The following is a 17,504-nucleotide window of genomic DNA, read 5'->3' as shown; positions in this document are numbered from 1 at the left end:
GAGCTGACTCATCTGAAATGACCCTGATGCTGGGAAAGATTGAGGCCAGGAGGAGAAGGGGACGACAGAGGATGAGATGGTTGGATGGCATCACCGACTCAATGCTCATGGGTTTGGGTGGACTCCGGGAGTTGGTGATGGACAGGGAGGCCTGGCGTGCTGTGGTTCATGGGGTCACAAAGAGTTGGACATGACTGAGCGACTGAACTGACCTGAAGAGGCTATTATTTATTTTTATTTATTTATTGTTTTCTTTTTGGCTCTGCTGGGTCTTTGTTGCTGAGTGAGGGCTTTCTCTAGTTGCAGTGAGCAGGCTTCTCATTGCAGTGGCTTCTCTTGTTGCAGAGCATGGGCTCTAGGGCACATAGGCTTCAGTAGCTGTAGCATGTGGGTTCAGCTGCGGTTCCTGGGCTCTAAGAGCACAGACTCAACAGTTGCGGCACTTGGGCGTAGCTGCCCCATGGCATGTAGAATCTCTGGGACCAGGGATTAAATCCATGTCCCCTGTACCAGCAGGTGCATTCTTAACCACCGGATCACCAAGGTAGTCCAGATAAGAGGTCATTATTCAGATTAATGACAAAAATAAGTCTAAGGGTATTTTCCCAGCTCAAAGGGTAAAAATCATATGGCCACAAAATGTTCCTGACCAGAACTGGATTAATTCCAAAGAGCATATACTATGACTATGAGAAGGAAGCTGATTGGGTTAGACATTAGAAGGGTATAAAGTGGCAAGAAATGAACACCTGAAGGAAAGGGAAGAATCCTAACCTCTCACACTCAAGTAGAAGTGGTCCAACTCTGCTTCCTCTAGTGGATTTAATCTCCCCTTATATCTGATAGCTTTCTGTAACAAAAGATAAATACTAAATATTGAAAATAAATATGCCTACAAATTACAAGATAAAAGTAAAATGAGAGGAGTCAAGCCAACATTTACGATTTCACGAAAGGAATAGAATTCCTACAAAGCTCCTAAAGCTTAAATGCAAGATAAAACCCATCACTGATAACAATATAAAAACTGAGCCAAAGATGTGACTGGGGCTGGAGCAGAGCCTAAAAAAGAAGAACACATGTAACCTCTGGGTGGAAAATTAACATGAACTTAAAACTTGAGGGGAAAAAAATGGCAGAGGTTCACTTGTGTTTTCCTATTTCTGAATCAGTTTATAAATCTGATGTTGCAGATTTGGCACCATGTGGTTCAGCCCAAGGAATGATTACTGGGCAAACCTACCTGAAAAAATGAGGATGCACCACCCACTTGCCAAAATCACCCGCTGCTGCCCGCATCTGCCCAGGTCTCCACAGTACTCACGTGGTTGAGGAACTTGCTGTCCCGTGTGGCCCAGCCGATCTGCATGACACCAGAAGTGACCACAGTAACTTCATAGTACCACACCCCAGCATCCACACAAAAGGTGCAACGCACACTTTCAAAAGAAGAGGCATCGCAGCGAGCCTGGAAAAATCAAAGGGCATGGCAGCCCACCATCAATGCCTGAAGACCACCAGAGATAACAGACCGCTCAGAAGGTGGAATCTATCCTTTCTCATTACAGCTCCTGCTGGACTACTGTCTCCTTCTCTGTGCATTCTCAGTGACAAAATATACAAAACTGAAGGAAGGATGCTATTTTACAGTTTAGTTTCCATGGAGTTCCAGATTGAAAGGACTGGAAGACCTCAAAGTAAGAATCAGTGATGGCCACTGGCTTCATTTTGAATTACTTACAGAGGTTTGCTCTCACAGGAGAATCTTTTACAAATGCATAAACACTGCCTTAACCTGTTACTTGTTAGGGAGGGAGATGAGGGAGAGGATATTGACGGGTATAAGATGGAGTATCTAAAAATAAGCTAAAACAGAAAACTACATAAAGCATTTGGTAAGATGTAAGATCAAAGGGCTGTCTGCAGTCATTCTTCAAACAGCTCTTTAATCTTGACATGTCTAGTGCCTAAAGCAGCTGTATATAAGCGGCTCTTTCATTAACCTTCACTCGCCCCCCGCCGCCAATCAGCAACATTTCCAACATGCACGGAGAAAGTAAAGTGCTAGATCGAATATAACTGGTTATACAGGGATTAAAAAAGAAAGGGCCTCTTTTAGAAATACTAGTCTTTGTACCTTTAACTGCATAAAATAGAATAGATTAAAGTCAGACATTTAAACAAGTCAATAAACATTATAGCACTTACTATATGTATAGGATCATGTGAGATAGGAAAGAGTATATAATATCTCAGACACTCTCTTCTACCACTTCTACCTCTAACCACTCTCTGAGTTATGTAGTAAATTTCCATCTATTTTGCAAGGATTGCTTTTGCTCAGAATCAGGGCATGAAAATGAAAACAAGATTTTCTCCCTAGAATGGTCCATCTATGGAAACTTTACCTCCAAGCCATGAGGCGAGATCTTCAGGTACTCGCTGACATCGTTGCTATTCAGCATGGCCTTAATGCTATTCAAGTCCACTTTCTCATAGGTCAGCTGCCTACCCTCTTTTAAAACTGCAAAAGAAGAAGTGGGTACGTTTCTAAGGCAGGCTATTGTGGAAAAACTGTTGTCATCGCTGGCTGCCACTCTTGTTAATAAGTTGAGGTGCTCAAAAATGGCAGAATCGGTAGACATAACCTTAGCTTTGGGGCTGCATGGCTGTATGAAGATTAATTAAGCAAATTAGTAAAGGCAGCAAAGGTAGGTTTATATTTCTGTTCCTTACAGTCATTCTTTTGCATGCAGCAAAATCCAAATGGTACTTTTTCAGAATTATTCTTTAACTGGCACTACACAGGCTGTGCACTGAGCAGTTTCCCACAATGTTGCGGTAGGAGCAGGGGGATTGTGCTAACTATGGGGTGGGGGAAGTGAGGACAGAGCAGTAGTCTAGTTTTAGTTCTTGCAGCCCTTGGAGGAGAAAAATAGTTGGGAGCAACTCTCAAGGTATAGATATGATTTGAGTTTTGAAGAGCAATGCTGGGACAGGGAGAAGAGTGAAGAGAGGGAATTCCAAGTGAGAGGAACAGGCCCAGAGATAGGAGTGACTGGGAACTGCTTCTAAGACAGTGAAGAGAGTCTGTGTTGGGAAGAGTTGGATTACACAATAGCAGCTGATTGGTGGCCTGGATGCAGCAGGAAACAGGAGACCAATAACAATGTCTGAATAGGAGAGCACTGCAATTAGAAGCATTCCTTCCATCTAATTGTCTGAAGAGTCCCTAGGATTCATTACTGCTAGAACATAGCCAACCTATCAGTAGAGGACTTTATAAGGAAAAACTCACACTGTCACAAATGAAGACCAGTGATCCTATTTAAGAAGTGGATTTGGAAATGAAAACAGGCATTTTAATACAGGACAACTGCTACTTACAGAGATTGTCTAAACTCCACTGGGCACAGAAACCAACTTGACGTTTCAGATAATCAGGATCATCAGTCCAGGACTCCAATGTGACAAGCCGGTCACTAATACTGGATTCAGAAATAGTCAATTTATTTTCACCTGTTTGAGAAGACATAAACCTTAAATTAACCATGGAAGAGTAGGAGCATTTGCTGGGCAGATTGATGGAGGGAAAGAATACAGAGAGACAATTAGAGAATTTGGAAACTATACTAACGACAAAGCCCAAGAGCTCTATTTTCTAGAAGGTAGCAATACCATCACTAAATTTTCTAGCTATAAAAAGTGGCTAATCACAGTCACCAATTTTGATTCTTTAGGTAAGAAAACTGTTGCCTTTGTCACCATATTATAGACCTTGAGATGTTTATCTAGACAAATCAGAATGTATGCATGTTATTTCAGAGAAGGCAATGGCACCCCATTCCAGTACTCTTGTCTGGAAAACCCCAGGGATGGAGGAGCCTGGTAGGCTGCAGTCCATGGGGTCGCTAAGAGTTGGACACAACTGAGCGACTTCACTTTCACTTTTCACTTTCATGCATTGGAGAAGGAAATGGCAACCCACTCCAGCGTTCTTGCCTGAAGAATCCCACGGACGGCGGAGCCTGGTGGGCTGCCGTCTATGGGGTCGCACAGAGTCGGACACGAATGAAGCGACTTAGCAGCAGCAGCAGCAGCATGTTATTTATTTAGCTGCATGACTTGCAGAAGTTTAGTTCCCCAACCAGAGATTGAACCTAGGGCCACAGCAGTGAAAGCCTAGAATCCTAACCACTAGGCCACCAGGGAACTCCCCAGAATGTGGGCATATCTGATGGGGTTCAAAGGCGGCAGGTCATCCAGTAACTAAGAAAAATTAACATTTTTAACAGGCAATATAGATCATTACTGCAAGAAGTGTCACTATACCTACTTGTCTGTGCAAACTTTTCCAGTGCGATAAGTGCAAAAAGCATGACTGTGGGGTGGGACTGTAATTTCTGAAAGACAACAAAAGATAAATATATACATACATACACATATATATATATCATTGCCCTTCTGGGGTGACAATTTCCTCTTCTTACCCATTGTGTGCTAGACTTTTTTTTTGGAGCAGTCATGAGAGTTTTACTCATTCAAGTCCTTGATTATCCACTTGCTACTATTGTTAGTAACTGACCACAATAGTCTCCTAAAATCTTATTTTCTTGTTCATTTATAGATATGGAAACATCAAAAGTATCTTGTTAAATGCACTATTTTACTTAGTAACACTTATATTTGTTAAATGAAATCATGCTGATTCTTACATTCATTTAAGCAAGACAAACAGAAGCTTAGAAGTATAGCTAAAAATGGCTTTTTTATTCAGAACCCTAAAAGGAATCACTCATCACTATCAGGTTCCAAAATTATAAATAATGAAAGTAACAATTCATGGCTTCATTTTCAATCTGTTCTCTGAAAGGAAGCCTACAAATGCTGATTGTAGGTGGGCGAGAGCAACAAGTGAGCTCTTTCAGTTACAAGCTCTTTCAACAACAAGTGAGCTCTTTCAGTTATACTTAAGTTCACATCACATGTGTTCACATTTGAAGAAAGGTCTATCTGCTTAACATCACATCTGCTCCCAGCCATCCCTCCCCACAGTTATGCTAGGAGCCTGCAAAAGAGCTCCAGAACATCACCTGGTTTCCATTCACTCTTCTGGTGCCCAACTGGGTTCTGCAAAGCTATTCCCCATTACAAAGACTCTTTAGCACCTTACTTCTTGCCATAACCATCCTCAATCCCTCTGTCTGGCTTTTCAGACCCTGAGCCCTCCCTACCTGACTACTCAGTCTATATCCTCCTGTCTCTGAATACTGTCTTCTGATCAGACAGTTCTCTGTAATATGCTGGGAACACTGCCATTTCTGTCTCTGGGCTTCTGCCAGTGATTTGCCTTTAGCCAAGAATCCCATTTTTTAAAAAACTTTATTTAAAAAAAATTTTTGGCTGCGTCATGTGGCATGCAGGATCTTAGTTCCCTGACCAGCGATCAAACCTGTGCCCTCTGCATTGAGAAAGAGCACAGTCTTAACTACTGAACTGCCAGGGAAGTCCCAAAGCCCATTTTTCCTCTCTTGTGTGCATAATCAAATTCTCACCCTATGCTGTGACCCAGGTGAAGCTTCACCTTTATCAGGAAGTCTAGCTCCCACAGTTCCCAGTCCCCATCACCCATACCTCCCACCTCCCAGTCACTTCTCAGAACTCCTGGCACTTGGTCTGAAGGAAGGGGTTTTGCCCTTGATCATATCCCACCATGAAGTAGAGGCTAATTATCTTGTCTGAGTAGTTTTGTTCCCTGAACTAATCAGGAAACTTGAGGGTGAAGGACTGTTAGACTACTTCTGTATTTCTATAGTGCTTACTTAGCATAGTGTTAAATGCTTTAAGTACATATTATCTAGGTACTGAAAATATTTTTCAGATTTTGAAAAAGGCCAATGAATAGCAGACCTGCAAAACATAACTTTAAAAAATACAGACCAGACAAGCCTAGTCCAACAGTGCGAGAGATCTAACAGCATAGCCTTGGCAAACCACAAGCTTCACAGACCATACACCAAATAACAACAGTTATTTAAAGAGCAGTAGGGAGCAGGGAAGGATGGAGGAACAGAGAGATTTACATACACTGGGAAACTGACCTCACAGTTTCCTGGCTTGGAATGCTGTGTAATTTTGTTTCTACTGTGGAGGTTCCTACTACCATTTGGCAGACTCTAAGGATGCACACAAAAAAGCCAATCATAGCACCTATCTTATGACTAAATTTAAAACCAAACCGACTCAGCTGTTTTTTGCTTGTAATAAATTCTTATCCTGCCCTTACTTTTTTTTTTTTTTTATATATAGGAGGGAACAGATAAACACTCAGGAAACACCTGCAAATAAAATTTATAGCTGATTCCATTCTCTGTGCCATTGGCTAAGCTGGAAATGTTAGAAAAATGCACAATTCTAGATGACTAAGAATAACTAGCTTTGATGTCTCACTTACCAGACACTGTAGCAAATATTCCAGTATTCCTGGGCTAAGTAAACCAATACTTGCAGGACCTAGACAAATACAACAAACACTGGATATAACTAAATGTGTCACATTAGTTGAATTGGTAACTAAGACCAACAACAACATAGAACTCTTTCATCTAGCTAAAATTTATAAACTGTGTATATATTAGATTCAATATCATATGAGCTTAGCCTTTTCTGTTATTTTTAATTTTTAAAGCAAATAAGGAAAACTTTTTTTTTAATGTTGGTATATGCTTTATTCTCAAAATTGATAAGCTTCTAAAATTTATAAACAAATGCAAATGGCTACATATATAACCAAGACAAATTTGGGAAAAAAGAAAGCAAAGTTGAAGAATTCATGTTACTACTCATCTTCATTTTGGAGTATGTATAATTATGGCTGATTTTTGTTGCTGTATGACAGAAACCAACAAAACATTGTAAAAATTAAAAAAAAATTTTTTTAAATGAAAAAATAAAGATCCTGCGCCTGTACTCAGCAAGGTGTAATTAAAAAAGAAACTCATCAGCAGAGGTTCATTATCAGAAGAGACTCTGGGGAGAGATGTTTTTATGAAAAAAAGAAAAGAAAAGAAAAGTATTTCTTGTATTAATAGGAAAACTCTTTGTTTTAAATTTTCCATCTTCCCCTTAAGGTCAAACAACTTAAGGTTTTCCTTGGGGGAGCTTCCCAGAGTTACCTGCTAGTTTCTCTGCCAAGCAGCCTAGGACTGCAGATGTGTTCCTGTGTTTGGCAGGATGACCTGAGTCCTGGCAAGCTACTTCTCCATTTAGGTTGAGAATTTCAGTCAGTTTTTGGAGTGCATCCTAAAAACAAAAACATACAAGTGGATCTGGTAAATATATGACTTAGGCTTTTTATCCCCAAGGTAATTATTTGACACGAAAGTAATAACCAGGTGTTAAATTAACTCAGAATTACCATGCAAACATGATAAAATATACCCAAAGGATACCATTATTGATGGGAAATATTATTTGATCTGAAAGTTTTCTTACATGAATTTCTAGATAACATTTCACTCAAAATGTACCAGTTGTATCAAATATATGCTATATACTCTTGGGTCATTCAACAGACTAAATCCACCCAAATGCCAATATGATTGATAACAATAAGGCCTCGTGATATTGAAGTAGAAAGTTCCTTAAAAAAATTTTTTTTTATCAATCAAGAACAAATATCACCAGAATTTTTAAGGCAAATTATAATAGAAACCTCCTATAAGACTAGGCAAAGGTCAATTCATCAGTGACAGATCAAAGACTTTTTCCCTTTGTCCATGTTTTTCCATGTTGGGCCTAAATACGTAGGGCTTAGACAAATGAAAGATGCCAGAATCCAAAATTTTTAAGAAAGGATTCCATAGACCATATGGAATAAGACAATGAAAATTTGATACTTTTGTTCTAACTTGGAATAATCAAAATCATGCCAATATACCAATATTAAGACTCAAAAGTGTTTTTGGTATAACAGTTTTTTTTTTCTTAATAGAAAATATTTAAAGAAAGTTTTGTCATGAGGAAATTGTTTAGAGAGAGAATCAGCTTAGCAATTGAACATTCCCTTCTAATTTCAAAGAATGCCATTATAGATACCTGGGTTGGACCAGTACACTGTTACAGAAAAACCCAAATGAACTTTTTGGCCAATCCAATATAAATGCTCCCATTTTTGACATTTAAAAAATTTTAAACTAAAGTTTTTGAGTAAGCTACTAATAGACAGAGGATGTAACAATTCATAAGTAATAAAAAACAAGTTTATACAATGAAAGTAATATTAAATAAAACAGACTCAAAATACTATATATAAAGAGGAAATGCATTATACCAAATGTTCTTTGTGGCCATTCATCTTGTGTTTAAGCACAGATGTCAGTTTCATAAAAGATAATTATTAACTTACTTTAGTGGGCAATGGACATTCATCTAGTAATAATGTTATAACAGCTGGTCCCAGTGGATCTTCCAATGGAATAACTCTAATTAAAGACTGGACAACGTCTAACCATCCTTCATCTAAGAGCAAATCAAGAAGATTATATGATAAAGTCGCTATTTTTAAACTGTGAAAATATGTAACTTATAACACAAGATGACTTCACAGTAAAATAGAACCACTCTTGGAGAAGAGAAACATCCTACAGCTTTTAAGCAGCTAGTATTTGGCATGGACATGGTCATCAATTGCTGGTCATCATGGTAGAAACAAAAAATCCTAATTTACAGGAGTCTGGTGATTTAGGGGTATCTTTATTTGAAGAAAATTCAAGCTATGTTTCTGGGTTCTCAAATTATGATTAAAAGTTTCCAGCCTTTATTTATGACACAGGAGTTAACTGAGAAAATTAAGTATCTGAAACAGTTGGCTCTATTTTCTGAATGACATTTAGAAAATTGAGGAACAAAAAATTATCTTCCTATTCTAGAAGAATTATAGTCAAAGATCTGTCAATGCCAAAATAATTTTAATAATTCCAGTGAGATAAAACCATTACTAAAAGATGCAGTATATACTCAGAATACAATACAGTGCTTTTAATTATTGCCCTTGTGCAGGAAAATTTCCATAGACTAACGGCTTTTTTCCTCATCATGTAAAGTATTTTTGAAGTATTTTTTTAAAAGTGGCTACATTTCTTCATGATCATTAATTAATCAATTAGGAAGTCTTTTTAAAAACTTTAAAAAATACCTGTTTCTGCCATTTCGTGCAATGTAATCATTGAATAGGGAGGTTCCTGATCACTGAAAAATAAACATTCAAGACATCAAACTTGAAGAAATAAGAAATGACAATTTCAAATAGTAGTTCAAACTGCAAGTTTGGGGGTTAGAAAGGAACATGAGTGAATGTAGAGAAAGATGGAGGAGACAACCAGAGCTATAATCTTTAAGGACAAATGCACACCACATGTACTTATTTACAAGGTCACTGTCCATGACAGCCCACAAACATTAACAAAATGGGCAGAAAAGCACGTGAAAGGACCACCATGTGGCCTGAAGTCAAAGCACAAGACTAACACTGAAAGCCAGAGCTCACTTTCACTTTTACCTCCAACAGTTTAACCTCTCCAATGCCAGTAGAGACAAGGCAAGGAGACCAACATCATCTTCCTCATACATACCTCAAAAGTGCCAGGAAGGCAAACGCAATCCCAAATGAGGACTTACAGAAGCAAAGGCCTACATAACAGCTTCGTTTTTAGGTGGCGTTCTGGTAAATATCACTATATGCTTAAACTTCATAAAATGAGGTTAGAAGAAAAAGAAACCAAACTTAATTAGTCATTGCTCTAAAATAGCATTTTCCCCTTAATTCAGTGGATTTTCAAACTGATCTCAGGAATTCAAAGAGATGCTTCAGGGGAAATTTAAAAATGAAGGAAATATATTCCATCAAACTGATCATCTAATTATTTAAAGAATATATTCACTGCTTATTTGTTTACATATTGTGGCTCTCTGTTTCACTGTGAAAAAAGAAAAAAAAACAACCAACTATTGTTTTCAATCATTTAATCCTCAGAATAACCTTGCAATATGGGAATTACTAAGTTCATGTCGGGTGGGTACTCATTAGGTGCCAGTGTTGGACGCATCCTATTCCTGTTCAAAACAAGAGAAAATTCTTATTTTAAAAAATTGTATTAAATGATATAACTAAGTAATACAAACACTGCTCTGGGGCAATCTGGCAATAATGAAATTAAGTATGCATATATTCACCAATGCTAGAGAAAAAGTTACACAGGCGCATATGAGGCTATTTGCTGCAATGCTATTTGTACGAACAAAAATTCAGAAGTAGTAACCTAAGTGACTGTCACCACATTATTGGGTAACAGAATATAGTACTTTTGAGCATACAACAGAATACTCCGTAGCAGTCTCAAACACAGTGTTGAGAGGAACTAAAACCAAAGAGACTTCTCTAATCATTAAGTAAAATTTTAAAATCATATACAAAACAATATATATAAGCTTTCTACACAGACATAAACATATGTCAGGCAGATTAGAAGAACATACCTTAAATTCAGAAGAATGGTTACCCACTGATATTTGGAGGTGGGAGGTGAAAAGGAGAATGTGATTAGGGAAGAAGGGCAAAATAAGAAAAATGACAAGGTCAGCGACCAGTAAGGAATATGAATACCTGAATTCTATACAGACACACTTAAAGGACACACACATCCTTACCCTCAAACAAACAATATAAAGACCTCCCTAGTGGTCCAGTGGTTAAGAATCTGCCTTGCAGTACAGGGGCTGTGGGTTTGATTCCCAGTTGGGGAACTAAGATCCCACATGCCACCAGGCAACTAAGCCCGTGGGCCGAAACAACTAAGACCCAGTGCAGCCAAACAAATAAAACATAAATATTATATATTAAAAAAGAAGATGACAAAAATTCTTTGTGGAACAGAAACAGCAGGAACTTCTGGTAGGAGGCAAATGCTAAAACCATAAGATCACTAAGCTCTGGGCCAGGAACTAGACAGAGGTCACCAGGAGCTTTACGTCTGCAAGGCAGGTAAGGGGGACCAAAGCCCCACTGTTGCAAGGGATGGAGCAGACTTACCAAATCAAGTGGGAACAGCATTCCTCTCTCAGTGAAAGGAGTTGAAAAGCTCTAAATAGTAGCCTGAGCTGCAGCTGACATAAAGTTGCAAGTCTCCAGTGACAGAAAAAGGCAGAGAAAGCCAGGTAGCAGGACCCGGGCTTCCTAGAGTGGGGTGGGACCTCAGAACCACCACTTTTAGGTTCAGTTGTAGACTGAAGGCCCCTGGGCCCCAGATGGAGACAACAAAAGTGACAGAGAGAATGGGAGAAAAAGAGAGAGAACACGCACACACACACAGAAAAAACTTTCATCGAGAGGAGCCTGCGAATTAAAATTCCAAAGTCATCAGAATAAGTAACATTACTACCATCAGCAATCGGAGTATATAATACCAAGAAAAAAAAGCAAAAGAGTTGAACTTCAGAATGATTTTTAAATTAAGTATATATTTCAAGTGTATTTCCTATAGCAAAGCTCTCATTATGCCATTAGGAACCATGCTGTCCTCTCAAATCAAGGTCATTCTCTTGTAAGTAACAAGAGGAGAACAATAAATATTAAGATCACTTTATAAATGTGATATCTGCATACATCCTTTTACACATATTCTTACTAAGCCCATCTGTCTTGTCTTCTATGTTTAGTTTTAATAGCCTTATAAACTTTGTAGGTTAGCAAATTATTTTCTCTACAGCAGTTTCTTAAAAAAAAAAAAAAAAAGCTCTGTAACTATGTTTACAAACTCTCTGAACCTGCTTTTGCCATTATGTTCTCCAATATGTCCCTTTATAGTTGTTCTGCACCTGCCAAATTTTTCCATTTTCAGAAGTTTTCACTGTAATTCAGTAAAAACAGGTTTAAGGTAAAAGTTACCCTATTATTCAAGTGTACACTACTTGCCTCATTAGTCCACTTCTAATGTGTAATACTGTTCTGAAGCTTAGAAATAAAGCTCCTGCTTTGCCCCTACACTCTCTTAACCACCCTATAAAAAATATGTCAAAGTCTATTCTGTACCTGTTTTCCCAATGGGCTTAAATAATACTGCCGTGGTTTACTTCCTTATTTGGGAAGGACAATTTTTCATTACAATTTCACAGCATGCTTTAAATGTCACCATGAAGAAACTTTACATAACAGTTTCTAGACCTTTGCTTGAATTTAGGGGACGCAAATGGCATAGATTTATATTAAATATATTTCCTACAAACATATTAAAATGACATTAAATTCAGATACCAGAACTACCTCAAAGGCAGGTTTTAATAAACTTAGGAAGGCCTTTCTGAGATGGTTACGGAGCATATTTGTAAGAATATTTTCTAGCATGCTCTATAGCAGAAAGAAACTGTGTAAAATAAATTTATTCCTATGAGGACAAAAAAAAAACCCTCAAAATAATATGCACAGGTCTATCTTGCTTTATGCTATCATTTTTCAGGAACTAAACAAAACTATTTTCTCATAAATGTGATTATCAATATTTAGATACTTAAATATACTGGCAGACCCTGAAGCAAAAAGAACCCAGATAGAACTTAAAAAAAAAAATCTATCCTCTATTGAGGACATGTTCTGTACAAGGCACCATTTGTATCTGTGCTCAGCCACATCCTGACTCTTTTTGAACCATGGACTGCAGCCCACCAGGCTTCTCTGTCCATGGAATTCTCCAGGCAAGAATACTGGAGTGGGTTGCCATTTCCTTCTCCAGGGGATCTTCCTGACACAGGGATAGAACCTGCGTCTCTTGTCTCCTGTATCGGCAGGTGGATTCTTTAGCACTAGCGCCACCTTACTAGATGATTTATGTGTATTTTCTCATGATAATCCTTGAGAGAAAGGTATTATTTTCTTTTCATAGATGAGGAACCTGAGGCTTAAAGAAGTGATTTGTTCAGTGTCATGTAGCTAGTCAAGGGGCTGGGCCAGAATCTGAACCTTTGTTCACTACAGTTCTAAAACTTACTGCTACTTTCTGTGCTATACGGTTGAGTTAAAATGCTTCTTTCAACTTGAACAATGCCCTTTACTCTCACTGTTATTCAATCTGGGATTTTGCACTTAGACAAAGCAGGGGAAGAAACAAAACAGGGCACAGGTGTGTCCTGCAGTTTCTTTCAATTTCCAAGTTTCCCAAATGGATCTAGGAGGGTCATCTAAGGGAAATATTGGTAAAAGAGGGAGAAGGATAGAAACTCTCCTTGACCTACGTCCTTCCATTGCCAACAGAAGTTGTGTGCAGCTACATTCTTGGTCGTGGGGTCGCAAAGAATAGGACACGACTGAGCGACTGAACTGAACATTCTTGGTAAAACAACTTATCTTGAATCTCCAGTCAGTACAGTAGATAGCCAAGCAAGATAAGAGTGAGTCTTCACGAAACCATTTCCTCTTGTAGGCTTCAACACAAACTCACTCCATATTGACTACATTTCCCAATAGAGATCAAAGCTTTCATTGGTGTATTCTGCTACAGAAATGTTTAGACATTTCCAGACTGGAGTAGATATTAGCAAGTAAAATGATCAAACCTTATAATTTACTCTCATGAGAAATGAAATAGTCTACCCCTGCCCTATGAGTAATGAGTCTTGGGAGATATATCTTAACCCACTGAAGGAGTCCAAGAGTTATGACTCCTGGAGTAAGGCTTTTCATTAGATAGGAGGTGACCATGAGCCAGATACTTACTTATCTACAAGAGTCCGTATGACTGCCAGTGTGTCCAGCACTAGCCCGTCTACATTTTGTTTTTTCCTCCTTGGCTCATGTGGTCCTCGGCCTCTCCTTGGTGGCCGAACAGGGTCCCGGGGCTGGCTCCTCGTGTCAGCGGCGGGGACTGCACTGTTATCGGCCTGTTGCTGCTGGGTGTCAACACTGTCTTCTGCTCCGCTGTCGTCTCGGCAGATACAGGAATTGCCCATGGTTGCAGTGGCACCTCTAGTCCCCAGGAAGCGGGCTATGTGCTCCTCAAGAGTCAACAGCAGACCCTGGCCAAGGCTTCTGCTTGCTAAGAACACGGCCCAACCAAAGACAATCATTTAGATAGTTTTCAGTTTTCCAGGTACTGTTTTCATAATCTGGAGTTGAGGAACTTGCATCCTATTTGTATTTAACAACTGAATGCTGAAGAAAGTTGCAGAGTTGATCTCCAACATTATCAATTATAAGGAATCCTGGTCATCCAGTGGCAGTTCTAAAAGAGAAAAGGAAAATGAGTCAAAGGTTTCTTGGCTACTCAATTACTCAAACTTTCCTAATTTGATTTTATAGATATTAGGACTACAGTGAAGAATCATCTTTGGTTATTTTTATAGGCTTCTGATACAAAGAGATGTCTTTATGTAAGAATTAACAACCAGTGATTTATCATTATAGTATAAAGTTGGTTGCTAAACCATATCCTTGTAAACTACAGGCATTAAAATAGATTTCTTTTTTTAACGTATGTGTGATTCTATCCATATAGAAATACATTAGAAGAATGTGTGCAATTGCTTTAAGGGCTCCTTTTGTGGATTAAAAAAAAAAACCAACTATTTTTTGAGTGTGTGAGAAAATTTAATATGTTTCAAATAAAATATCTAATTATAAATATCTGTTTGAAAAAAGTTATGATACAATGTGATAGCACCCACTTGATAACAAGAATAACACAAGGATAGAGTGTTCCCTTTAAATGACCAAACTGCATAGATTTCCCATTTGGAGGACACTTGAGAATTCACAGAGATAATACAAGTAGTTACAAAGTTTTTCCTTTATGAAAGCAAGACTTTGTTTGGGGGAAGGTCAATATATATCATAAGGTTACATTTTTCACAATGATAAGTTTGCTGCACATGTCTGCTACAAGGTTAAGAATAGGGAAGCACCAATGATCTTTGTCTGAAAATAGTGACTAAGCTAATACTGCTACCAGGCACTGGGAGAATACAGGTCGGCACTGGGAGAATAAAGAACAAGATATAGTCCCCACCCTCCAGAAATTTGTGGATGGCCATTCTCATCCCACAAAGCATGTTTATCATTAAAAAAAAAAAAAAAAGTCTAATGATAGAGTCAGCCCTTCATTAAGTTGAGAAAATCTGGTTAGGTGTAAAAGGAAGTAAAGATTTGGAAGCAGAAGACTTAACACAGTAGCAAAGGGTGAAAACAAAATTATGTGGAGACCTGAAGACCAGGACCCTCAAGGACACTAACAGACACATAAGGATTAGAGACTGGTATGGAGTCTCTATGCAACATTTGCTGTTTACAAATAAATCCTATCTTGAGCACTGCCTTAGGAATAGATATAAATATTAATAAAATAACTCAGTGGGATTAGAAGCAAGAGAAAACTTGTTTCTGTTATTTTGGACAGATTTGCGGCAAATTCTTTCAAATATTTGCCCAGTTTAATTACTACTCATTAGAGAAAAAATGGAAGGGAAAAAGTAGATGGAGATAAAAATTCTTTATATATATAATACTTAATCTAATGTAATACGTAGAGAGACAGGGAGGGATAGGGGAGGGGAAGAAGGGGAGAGGAGAGGCAATGGATAGACAGTATCTCCCTCCAGAGTACCAAGACAACAGCTGAGCCAAGTATAAGACCACAGATGTTCTTGGTTCTCCCAAAAGAGGCAGGCCATCTTCAAAATTTGGAGGTTGTATCGTAAACATTTCATGCAAAGATGGGCTCGATAAAGGACAGAAATGGTATGGACCTAACAGAAGCAGAAGATATTAACAAGAGGTGGCAAGAATACACAGAAGAACTGTACAAAAGAGATCTTCACGACTCAGATAATCATGATGATGTGATCACTAATCTAGAGCCAGACATCTTGGAATGTGAAGTCAAGTGGACCTTAGAAAGCATCACTACGAACAAAGCTAGTGGAGGTGATGGAATTCCAGTTGAGCTGTATCAAATCCTGAAAGATGATGCTGTGAAAGTGCTACACTCAATATGCCAACAAGTTTGGAAAACTCAGCAGTGGCCACAGGACTGGAAAAGGTCAGTTTTCAGTCCAATTCCAAAGAAAGGCAACGCAAAAGAATGCTCAAACTACCGCACAATTGCACTCATCTCACATGCTAGTAAAGTAACGCTCAAAATTCTCCAAGCCAGACTTCAGCAATACGTGAACCGTGAACTCCCTGACGTTCAAGCTGGTTTTAGAAAAGGCAGAGGAACCAGAGATCACATTGCCAACATCTGCTGGATCATGGAAAAAGCAAGAGAGTTCCAGAAAAACATCTATTTCTGCTTTATTGACTATGCCAAAGCCTTTGACTGTGTGGATCACAATAAACTGTGGAAAATTCTGAAAGAGATGGGAATACCAGACCACCTAACCTGCCTCTTGAGAAATCTGTATGCAGGTCAGGAAGCAAGTTAGAACTGGACATGGAACAACAGACTGGTTCCAAATAGGAAAAGGAGTACGTCAAAGCTGTATACTGTCAACCTGCTTATTGAACTTATATGCAGAGTACATCATGAGAAATGCTGGACTGGAAGAAACACAAGCTGGAATCAAGATTGCCGGGAAAAATATCAATAACCTCAGATACGCAGATGACACCACCCTTACGGCAGAAAGTGAAGAGGAGATAAAAAGCCTCTTGATGAAAGTGAAAGAGGAGAGCGAAAAAGTTGGCTTAAAGCTCAACATTCAGAAAACGAAGATCATGGCATCTGGTCCCATCACTTCATGGCAAATAGATGGGGAAACAGTGGAAACAGTGTCAGACTTAATTTTTTTGGGCTCCCAAATCACTGCAGATGGTGACCGCAGCCATGAAATTAAAAGACGCTTATTCCTTGGAAGAAAAGGTATGACCAACCTAGATAGTATATTCAAAAGCAGAGACATTACTTTGCCGACTAAGGTCTGCCAATCAAGGCTATGGTTTTTCCTGTGGTCATGTATGGATGTGAGAGTTGGACTGTGAAGTAGGCTGAGCACCGAAGAATTGATGTGTTTGAACTGTGGTGTTGGAGAAGACTCTTGAAGGTCCCTTGGACTGCAGGGAGGTCCAACCAGTCCATTCTGAAGGAGATCAACCCTGGGATTTCTTTGGAAGGAATGATGCTAAAGCTGAAGCTCCAGTACTTTGGACACCTCATGCGAAGAGTTGACTCATTGGAAAAGACTCTGATGCTGGGAGAGATTGGGGGCAGGAGGAGAAGGGGACGACCCAGGATGAGATGGCTGGATGGCATCACAGACTTGATGGACGTGAGTCTGAGTGAACTCCGGGAGATGGTGATGGACAGGGAGGCCTGGCGTGCTGCAATTCATGGGGTCGCAAAGAGTTGGACATGACTGAGCGACTGAACTGAACTGAACTGTAAAGGATGTGATGAAGCATATGTAGGAGCATCATGCAAGGATTCAGCTGAAAATAACCTTTTAAAAGAGAACACAGTGAG

The 17,504-nt window shown here is 39.0% G+C and overlaps 1 protein-coding gene across 4 annotated transcripts in view; it reads right to left on the bottom strand.

Annotated features, from left to right (window-relative positions):
• RSPRY1 (ring finger and SPRY domain containing 1) overlaps nt 1–17,504 on the bottom strand; it is a 38,219-nt gene that overhangs the window by 11,777 nt on the left and 8,938 nt on the right. For all 4 annotated transcript variants that reach the window (XM_042231676.1, XM_060397963.1, XM_004015020.5 and 1 more), the window contains 9 exons: nt 13,766–14,270; nt 9,197–9,249; nt 8,408–8,520; nt 7,176–7,302; nt 6,455–6,513; nt 4,337–4,403; nt 3,388–3,519; nt 2,409–2,524; nt 1,325–1,468 (listed from right to left, as the gene is read on the bottom strand). In XM_042231676.1, the coding sequence (XP_042087610.1) occupies nt 1,325–1,468; nt 2,409–2,524; nt 3,388–3,519; nt 4,337–4,403; nt 6,455–6,513; nt 7,176–7,302; nt 8,408–8,520; nt 9,197–9,249; nt 13,766–14,115 (1,161 nt within the window). In that variant the 5' untranslated portion in view covers nt 14,116–14,270. The remainder of the gene's footprint in view (nt 1–1,324; nt 1,469–2,408; nt 2,525–3,387; nt 3,520–4,336; nt 4,404–6,454; nt 6,514–7,175; nt 7,303–8,407; nt 8,521–9,196; nt 9,250–13,765; nt 14,271–17,504) is intronic.

Source organism: Ovis aries, chromosome 14 (genome assembly GCF_016772045.2).
Source record: "Ovis aries strain OAR_USU_Benz2616 breed Rambouillet chromosome 14, ARS-UI_Ramb_v3.0, whole genome shotgun sequence".
Lineage (NCBI taxonomy): Eukaryota > Metazoa > Chordata > Mammalia > Artiodactyla > Bovidae > Ovis > Ovis aries.
Note: the sequence above shows the minus strand (reverse complement) of the source record. Positions and strands in the feature narration are given on the sequence as shown.